Below are 10066 nucleotides of genomic sequence, written 5' to 3' on the forward strand. Positions count from 1 at the left end.
GCATCAATAGAGGGGGCGAATAATATATAAGTATATATACATAAAGTGTCTTACAAAAAGAGACCGTAACAGTCAATGCTAGTTAGTGCAACAAGTATCTCACTGACATTGTTAAACAAAGCAGAATACTCAGAAACTACCAACACAACCTAATAGTGCAAAAGTCAAGAATCAGTGCGAAAAAACAAACAAAAAAAGCAGCTCAGAGAAGAAGAAAAACTAGGGAGTGTGTCACCACAAGACGCACATGAGCACTCTCCCTGGAAGGTCCTTAGGGGTCAAAGTCAATACCGCAATAGTTCCGTCAGTCTAGGTTAGGAAGGAAGTCCTTTTCAATCGTCCGTTATGTGTCTCGTTGTACAGCTTAAGGGCGATGGAGGGGGGTGAGAGGAGTTCTCCAAAATGGAATCTAGCTTCCTCGCTGTATGCACCCTGGTTACCTTCTCCACCCCCTGTAGAGAGGACCCAACAACAGAGCCTGCTTTCCTCACCAGTCTGTTCAGGTTAAACATGTCACCTGCTCTGTTGTTGCCACCCCAGCATGTTATACCAAAAAAGAGGACACTTGCCATGACAGACTGGTAGAACATCTGTAACATCCTCTTGCACACAACAAACGATCTCAGTCTTCTCAGGAGGAACAGCCTGCTTTTTCCCTTGCTGTGAATCGCCTGCGCATTGTCCGACCAGTCCAGTGAACTATTCAGGTGTACTCCGAGGAAATTGTAGTTATCCACGAGCTCAACCACCGCTCCGTTAATGGTGCTTGGCACCGGGGGGACTCTCTTGGAAGTACGTGTAACGGAGGTGATCCGAACCTCCCCACCCGGGTTCGTACCCGGGTCTCCCACGCGAAAGTCCAATATCTTAACCACTAGACCAAAGAGACATCTCTTTCGTCCGGGGGAGATACTAGACTTTTTGAGGCTTCAAGGCTGGGGCTGCGACTCTCTCCGTCACACTCACCCCCCTTTTGACCTCCTCCTAGGGGAAGCCTGAATCCGGGTCACGGCACCAATGTAACGGAGGTGATCCGAACCTCCCCACCCGGGCTTCGAACCCGGGTCTCCCGCGTGAAAGTCCAATATCTTAACCATTACTCCAAAGGGACATCCCTTTGGTCCGGGGGAGATACTAGACTTTTTGAGGCTTCAAGGCTGGGGCTGCGACTCTCTCCGTCACATACGGAAGTCCACCACCATCTCCTTGGTCTTGCTAGCGTTGAGCTTGAGATGGTTAGCCTCGCTCCACTGCACAAAGTCCCTCACCACACCATCGTGCTCAGCCGTGTTGTCACCCGAGATCTTGCTGACCACCACGGTATCATCTGAGAACTTCTGCAGATGACAGGTCTTGGAATTGAAGCGGAAGTCCGATGTAGGCCTATAGAGAGTGAACAGGAAGGGTGAGAGCACAGTTCCTTGAGGGGCCCCCGTGTTGCTCACCAGCACATCAGACCGACAGTTCTGCAATCTCACAAACTGTGGTCTTTCTGAAAGGTAGTCTGTGATCCATGCCACAAAGCCAAATCTTTGTTTGATAGGATTTATATATTGTTTTACTAACCACTTGAACTCCAGCATCCCTTTTCTGAGAAGAACTTTAGCCCAAAATTGATAAGCTCACAACGCCTCGTGCTGCAAGGTGTTGTGTGTAGATCGCCTATTTTTGGCAAAGAGAGGTTTAGTGTAGAGGGAAAAAGGAGAAGACAGACAGAGTGAAAGGTCAAGTTTACTAAGTATTGGTGGTTTATGTCTCAAAAAATACATTAACATCGATCCAACATGATAGTGCTGTCAAACAAGTCAATGAAACTATCTATGAAATCTATGAAAAAGTTTAATCTGCACCCCACTTCATCTCTCTCTCAGCTAAGGAGTCGTTGACACCTGGCTGGACTAACTGTGTCTGCTTCATGCTTATCCTACACTCTCATACACATTTTTGTTGTGTTTTATATATAGCCTAATAAATACTCGAAAATAAATGATGATCAAATAAATACAATCTATCCAAAAATATACCTTTAAATTAATCCATAATTGCAAAAACTGTGTAGCGCTCATTGGAGCTGAAGTGGCGATGTTTGATGCAGCCACCAGAGGGCACCAACGTCACATTCAGTATGCTTTTAGCTGACATCTGTTTTTAAATCTTTATTCAAAAGTCATGACATACAATACAGACAATACACAGTACAGGAGAACAAGTTGAACAACACAAACACAAACGACGAAGACATCAACACAAAACAATTATAGGCACTGTGAACACAAAATAATAGTTTTTTCAGCCTTCTTATTTTTTTGAGTCACGAATTGTTTGAATGTACAGCTTGGTTTAATCTCAAATAACATAAATAATGTCTTAGAATTACTACATTTAGAATTATGGATGAAAAATGTGGACAGAATCATTATTAAATTAATTATAAATCTGTGACACCGACGGTGACCATAGGCTGTGCAGAGGCGTCAATTGGGTATGGCAAGCTATGGCAGCTGCCATACCTTGGCTACACAGGGGGAAATAATAATGTACTTTTCATCGTGCCTGTTGCTAAGGTATGGCAACATGACGGGTACCAGTCATGTTGCCATACCTTAGCTTATTCTGAACTGACGCCACTGAGGCTGTGACGCAAGAATGGAGTCGAGAGGCATCATGGGAAAGCGCGGTGTTTCCGGCTGCATTTGAATGTTTTGTTGTTATTGTGGCTGCTGCTGCTGCAGGGCAGGCTAGGCTAACAATAACAACACCGCGGACATGGAAGCACGGGAGAGGTAAATTAAATATTTAATACATACATTATGTGATTCTGAACCCGTCGTTGTGTTCCGTTGTGCCGTTAGATAAAGAAACACATGTATCTGATGTGAATCAACAAGTACACGGTGTTATTTTGCTAACGCCCGGTGATAGACATCAACACGTTTATTTTACGATGCATAGAGCAGTAGTATTCAAACCTTTTCATGTCAAGGACCCCCAAAAATTGAATCTTATTCGCCCGCGGACCCCCATTTAGTAGCCTAATGCATGTCAAACTGGGGGTCATTGAAATTAAAATGGTTGAGAATCACTGCTAGCTAGAGCAATAAAAAATCTTCTCTTATGGGGGTCCCTGGTAGACCTATATCTTTTCAAATACGTGTCCGCAGGATTGTAAGTGTAAATTTGAGGGGTCCTTGACATGAAAAGGTTTGAGTTACATTTGGTTCCTAGCTATCATTTAGCTGGGAGTCCTTTGAGGGAGTTCCAATGATGTATTCTACACACACTGTTGCCAGATTTTGCAAGAGACATAAACAACAAGGTCTACGAAAACAAGCCCAAAAGAAGTAGCCTAGCACAGCTAAAGAATTCACCCATGTTAAAACAAGGTGGTGATACTGCAGTTAATAGCTGCATCAGTATATAGTCTGGCCAAGCCAGGCTACAAAAGAAGTGCCACGAGAAATTTAAACGTAATACACTGGCTTATTGAAAATGGCTACAAGCTCACAGCTACATAATACATGTGGGGGTCCTTGCCATGAAAATGTTTGAGAACCACTAGTTCAAAATTTCAAATTCAAAACAACATTATATGAAACAAGCCTGAATAAGCAACTACACTTTAGACACTTTAAAGTAAAGCGACTTTACAGAAACATCTTTGGCTGTGTGATATGTGGAACACATGAAATGGGGGTGGGGAAAAGGAATGTAATGATTTCTAACATTTGTCTCATCATGAAAGTAACGTGTTCTCTTCTAAATCATCATGTTATCTGAAGACTCACCTCTTCAGTCTCCACCAGACCTCCTAGCACTTCTCCCTGTATCCCTTTATTGCCATCTTTGTTCGATACTATGCCAATGTACTATGCAGTGTGCACTGCAGATATCTCGTCAGTCGTCACTCACTTGTTCCTGTGTTTTTTGTTAATAGATTAATTCTAGTTTTTTTCCTGACCACACAAATGTTAAGAATGTTACTTGGATAGCATGTTGTTTAGACCAGTGGTGGTTCTCAAACGTTTTCATTTCAAGGACCCAGAGTTACAGACTTGTCTGGTATGGGTCCATTTGGTTCCTAACTATTAGGGTTCCCCCTGGAACCCCCCACCAAGGATCCCTGTGGGCCCCAAGGCCCTAACGACCCTAACGACTGGTTTAGAGTAGACGGATGCTACTGATTAATTTGATTGTTTTGTTTTATATCCTAGTTTACATTGTTCTCCCTGCATTTAATTTCTATTTATGTATGTTACTATTTACCTTGTTGTTTATTTTGACTAGAATTCAAGCTTACTCTACTGATTCCAATCCCTTTTAGTCACTCAGGATAAGATGATCGCCTGCCAACTGCCTACAGAGATTGTACATTGCAGTACTTTGTATTGCAGTGCTAGAACATCACCACTTAATCATTGACTCACTCAACCACTCTTGGTTTTCTCAAACTCTCCAACATCAGTGGTGGGACAACAGAGCGCAGAGGGAGTAAGAGCTACCGTCTGTCATACGGTCGCACCATTAATGGCACTTCGTACTTTGGCGCAGGAGGGACTTCAAGGAGGCTATCGACCAGCAGAAGAGCTCCAACGCCACATGACATCACTGTGAGTGAAACAAAACTTATAGCTTCTATTTTCACTTCACCTCTCTTCCCCAGACCAATTATCGATTACATTGATTACATAATCGCATAAACACAATTATTTGAGATAATCGCAGATTTCTTCCATAATCTGTGTCATCATTTCCATTACATTTTGAAAGGTGGAAATCTACAAGCTCAAAACGCGTGTTGAGCTTACAGATCAGCTAGTCCCACTATTCATGTTTTTTTTTACAACATAATGCTATAAAACTATGTAATTTATTTGTCATATCTAACCTGTGCATCTTTTTGTTTACGAAGCCTAAAAGCTAAACAGAAATGTACATTTCTATTTCTAATGTTCCAATGTTCAATGGCAGAAACACAATTAAATCGTTAGTCGCCGTTGTCTGAGCAACGATTAATCGCAAAGTAAAATCTCACAATCGTGACAGCCCTACTCTTCCCCCTTTTGGTCTTTCAGGACAAGGTGGACGCAGAACAGCTGGCCTTCCTTGTGAAAAGGGACTGGCAGCTGTCATACGTCACACCGCTCTACAAGTTCAAACATGCCCAGCTGAAGAACTACTCCAGGATGCTCTCTGCATTTATCGTCGCCGAGAAGCAGCAAGGCTTCATGGAGGAGGCGGGACTGGACAGCAACTTTAAGGTCACCCTCTCTGTGATAACGGGGATGGCAGAAACCGCCGACGACGCAGAGACCGTCTTCATACAGGTAGGCAGGGGCGTCACGGGGGGAGGGGGACTGAGTTACTAGGGCCCAAGGTGGAGGGATCTGGAATTATTTGATACTTTAGCTATTGGAAAAATAGCAGATGTACAAGCTCACAGCGCAGCACCCACTGCCTCGCTGCGAGCTTGTAAATCTGCTATTTTTTGAAACGTCGTGAAAATGTGTGCAAATCTTTGAATACATTTTTTAAGCGAACATTTGTAACTCAAATTTTGCTTCTGGGGGGTCCCTAGAACTAAATATTTTGAGATGGGGGGTCCGTGGCCAAATTCATTTTGGGAGTCCTTCACATGAAAAGGTTTGAGCACCAACAAGAAAGAAAAAACTAAAACTAAACCTATTAGCCTATCCAAATTGGAATCAGATTGGCTTTATCAAGTCTGACTCTGAACAGCCAAAAACATTGAAGCCTCGCATTTTGACGCTTTATGAGCTTGTAGATCGGCTATTTTCTGCAAGCAACAGTTTTATATATAGTATAGTATAATTTAAGCATTACTCAGGCTGTTCTCATTAGCACAGCAACCAATGCAGATAGGTCGACAATGTCTGTAATCTGATTTGATAACTTGCAAATAACAGTGTGGACAGTCAGTCCAAGGAACAACCTAAACAAAGCCAATATGAACATTGCGCCCCAGAATTAGTGGAAGGAAACAAGGATGAACAAGGAGTTGCACAATGTAGGCCATAAGCATCTCACTGTAATATGTGTCAAATGTAATCTTTCTGTCTCCAGACGCTGTTGCTGTCCTCCTAGGTCCATCCAAATGAACAATAACAAATTGTGATGGTAGCACCACTGAAATTGTGTCAAGTGTGATAGATTTGCTTTTACCAGTTAGTACTTGTTGTAAAAATAAATTAAACTTTGGTACCGTTTGTTAAAACATTTCTGGTATTCTCTGAAGCCATGCACCATGCAAAGGAAGCAGAACACACCATAAAAGCCATTTCCGTCTCATTACAGATCCTCCAATAGTATATCAGTTGACGCTGAAAAGCTCTGATTTTTTTTGGTATCTGATATTACTAGGCCTGTGACGATTCACTTACCTCCCGATTCGATTCGATTTCGATTCATAGGGTGACGATTCGATTATATCACGATTATTGCGTTTTCCTGCGATTTGCGATTCGAATCACGATTATTGCGATTTTTCCCCAAAAATTACAGCTTTTTTATATTGAAACATTTTAAAACAATTCTAAACAATATAAAACATTAAAAGTTGAATCATGTACTTCAAATCAATGCAGCCAAATAAAGTCAGTCAATCTTTCTGACATTTATTTCAGCCAAAGTGCCAGTGGTACAACATTACAACAACATGTTCCTGGTCAAGATGCCAGAAAACACAGAACTCAGTCATAAATAAAAAAAACAAACAAAAAAAAACGCTGTGCTTGCTTTAGCCATAACATGACATCCTCATGACCTAAAACTGTTCCTTTAGGAACTGTACTTACTCTGACTGAAAGTAGTTATTTCACCTTCAGTGTTTTTTATTTTTTATTTTTTAATAAATAAATAAAATCGGGAAAATCGATTCTGAACATTGAAAATGGATTAATTGAATCGCCGGCATTAACATCACGATAATATAGTAAATCTTCTTGACATTCTCTTCCTCTCCATCACCTGCCACAGATCCATTCCAAACCAGCCTTCGCCAGACAGGACGAGTCCCACAAGGTGGCGTGGAGTGGGTGGCTGACGTGCATCAGCGGCGACCCTGACTTCCTCCACACCCTCCCAGAGGACTTTGTCAGCCTGCCGCTCTTCTGCAGCAGTGGCAGCGAGGGCCTCACCTCCTTGGTCAAAACCTGGTTCGAAAGAACATTTGACTGTTGCTTCGGCCACCTGGAACTCAACCCGTCGGTCCTGCAGTGGCTGGCAGCCTTATGGACCAACTGCCACCCCGAGTCCAACATCCAGAGGCTCCTACTTTTATACGTTCTTCCCGCCACCCCGCCACTCGACGTCACCTACGAGTTTCACTCCCAAGACGTCTGGGAGCTCTGGAGGTGCGCCAGAGAGCTGCACCGGGAGGAGGAGGAGGAGGAGAAGGGGAACAGAGGCGGGGGCGGGGCCGAGGAGGATATTGACGTCAAGGAGGTGAAGAGGTTTTTTAAGGGGCTGGAGGGACACTTCTACAGGCACTTCAGGATCCACCTGTCTGCAGGAAAACTGAGCCAAGTGTCCACCGCTCTGGGATCAGCGAAGTGCAGTGGCAGAATAAAGGTGATAATCGAGTTGTGCGCAAAGCACACAAAGTGAAAAATGTGCATGTCTCCACTTTAGTATGAGCAGTTTTAGGTCATTAACCACTACGGTTTTATTTCGTAAAAGTTTTAGATATGGATGCAAATTACAGTGGCAAGTACAATTAAATATAGCACAAATGCAAAATGTAACTTTGGTAGCGGTTTGGGTTTAGTTTACTGGTAGCATTCCTGCCTGTTGCCAAACTTTGGGCAAACTAAAGGCCTCTAAAAGCTCTCCAGGCATCCTGGTCCTGGGCGAAATATAAAAATGGCGTCAAAAATTAAGTTGACTTTGTTTATTGTGAGTGTAAGAAACCGCAACAGTACCTTTATCAGTCATTGTTTTGCTGTGCAGTGGAAGTCAGAGCAGAGAAATTATACATTTTTTAAACTACGGAGCAACTATTGAACGTATCTCGTCAATATTTTTGGGAGTTACTATATCAGAGCAAGGTAACAACACAACCGAAACCTCTACCAACGTTCAATTGTATTTAGTCTAGACCAGTGGTTCCCGTCCGGTTCAGGCCGAGAACCAAAAGAGAGATTAGACGTTTGCCTTGGACCCCAACTAGTGAAAGAAGCAAATCTACAAGCACACAACACGTCACTCGCGTTGCGAGCTATTTTCACTGCTTCTTAAATCATTTTGTATTCATGACATGTAAAATGGATATAAAAAAAAAAGTATTTTCTAAAAAAAGAATTATGGAAAAGAAAACTGGATTTTTACTCGAGTCATGACTCATAAGAATTGGTCTGTGACATACAAATGGGTCCTGAGACTCCTGACCCAATGTTTGGGAACCAGTGGTCTAGACTAAAGCATAAAAAAGCAGGTCAATCAACCTGGGCCAGGCACACTAACATCATGTTTGGGAGCAGCATATGCATAAGAATAATGATGTACCATTGCTTAGTTATTCTGGTGGTGGGTTCAATTCCCATGGATTAAAGTTCTCAGAAGTCAGCATGACTATAGAAGCGTGTCACTCACCAAACAATAGACTGATCTACAAGCTTACGTGTGATGCGTTGTAAGCTTGTAGACAGCATATTTTAGGTTATTCACTATTTTAAGGTTAAAGGGTATTTGAAGTGGTCAAACTAGCGATAGAATAAATGTCCAATCTTCCAGAAACCCCTAATGATATGATCTTGGATATTTCATAAGTCAAAGACTCAATCTGCAATTTCTTCAACTGGCTAGTTGTAATGTATGGCTACCAAAAACAATTATTTTACATATTTTGCTTGTTTTATGAAACATCCCTAATGTAGCAGGGCTCCTTTCACACTTTTTCACAAATCGCAGATTAGGGGACTTGGCCTAACAAAATGTTTCAGTCTTGATATTTTTGTTTTGCTTTAATCCATGTGTTTCCGTCTTTCTGTGACAGATCACCAACACCAAGTACATGATCACCACCCTGGCACTGCTGACGGAGATGGCTCTGCTAAAAATGCCATTCTGAGAAGATTTCCTTCAGCTGTGGTTGGTGTATAATTCAAATTCAAAAGACGAGGTTTGGGTTGTGTAGTTCAGTGGTTCTCAATCTGTGGGTCGGGACCCCCAGGGGGTTCCCCAAATTATTTTGGGGGGTCCCCACTCCCCAGATGTTTAGCTAAATCTTAACATTGTTTTCTCACTCAACAGTAAAACAAACCAACATAAAGTTTAAGTGTATAGAGGGTATCTGCACATTTCTAAAGTGACAATTTAAGGACTTTTTAATACCTCTGAAATGACAAATTAAACATTGGCCAAATTGTTAAATATTGGAGGTAGAAATTGTGAAAATAGCAGATCTACATGCTCACAACGCCTCGCGCTGCGAGGCGTTGTGAACATGTAGATCTGCTATTTTCACAATAGAACCGTGTTATACAAAATGTAATGCCTCAACTCTTAGCCCCTGTTGAAATATGATTAGTTTGGGGGTCGCGGCATGAAGAGGTTGAGGGCCACTGGTGTAGTTAATCCAAAGATGGACAATAAATCTAAATTAATTGACTCCAGCGATTAGAAATAAATTATTCAAAATTACATTGTACGGTGAAACAGCTCTGTCACTCTTTTACTGTGATTATTTGTGATGTTCTATATAGTCTGAATCAGCTTTATTTGTGTCCGTTGATGCGCTAAAAGAGTGACTTTGACAGTGGTTTCGCCATACAATGTAAGTAAGTCAATGAGGAGCATATTTTGTTTTTGAATGATCATTTTCTAATCAGTGGGCCAGACCGTGGCTTAGCAGTCTACTTCATGTCTCTGCCCATCTCCATGTTACACCATCAATAAAATATATATACTTTAAAAAAATCAATGGAGAAATGATTTTATATTTCTTGTCCACCTTTGAAGTTACACCATTGCAAGATAAATACACAACCCAAACCTCTACTACAGTGGTTCTCAACATGTGGGTCGCGACCCCCAGGGGGGTCCCTAAACT

The 10066-nt window shown here is 42.1% G+C and overlaps 1 protein-coding gene across 1 annotated transcript; it reads left to right on the forward strand.

Annotated features, from left to right (window-relative positions):
* Positions 1–2766: 2766 nt before the first annotated feature.
* Positions 2767–9085, forward strand: cenpl (centromere protein L; the record flags this gene model as incomplete). The annotated part of the gene is made up of 5 exons (XM_080725576.1): positions 2767–2783; positions 4463–4607; positions 5073–5324; positions 6994–7587; positions 9011–9085. 5 exons carry the CDS (start codon positions 2767–2769, stop codon positions 9083–9085), a joined length of 1083 nt encoding a protein of 360 aa, XP_080581702.1.
* Between the last annotated feature and the right edge of the window lie 981 nt (positions 9086–10066).

The sequence above is a fragment of the Nannobrachium achirus genome (assembly GCF_963921795.1).
Source record: "Nannobrachium achirus genome assembly, chromosome: 5".
Taxonomy (NCBI): Eukaryota; Metazoa; Chordata; class Actinopteri; order Myctophiformes; family Myctophidae; genus Nannobrachium; species Nannobrachium achirus.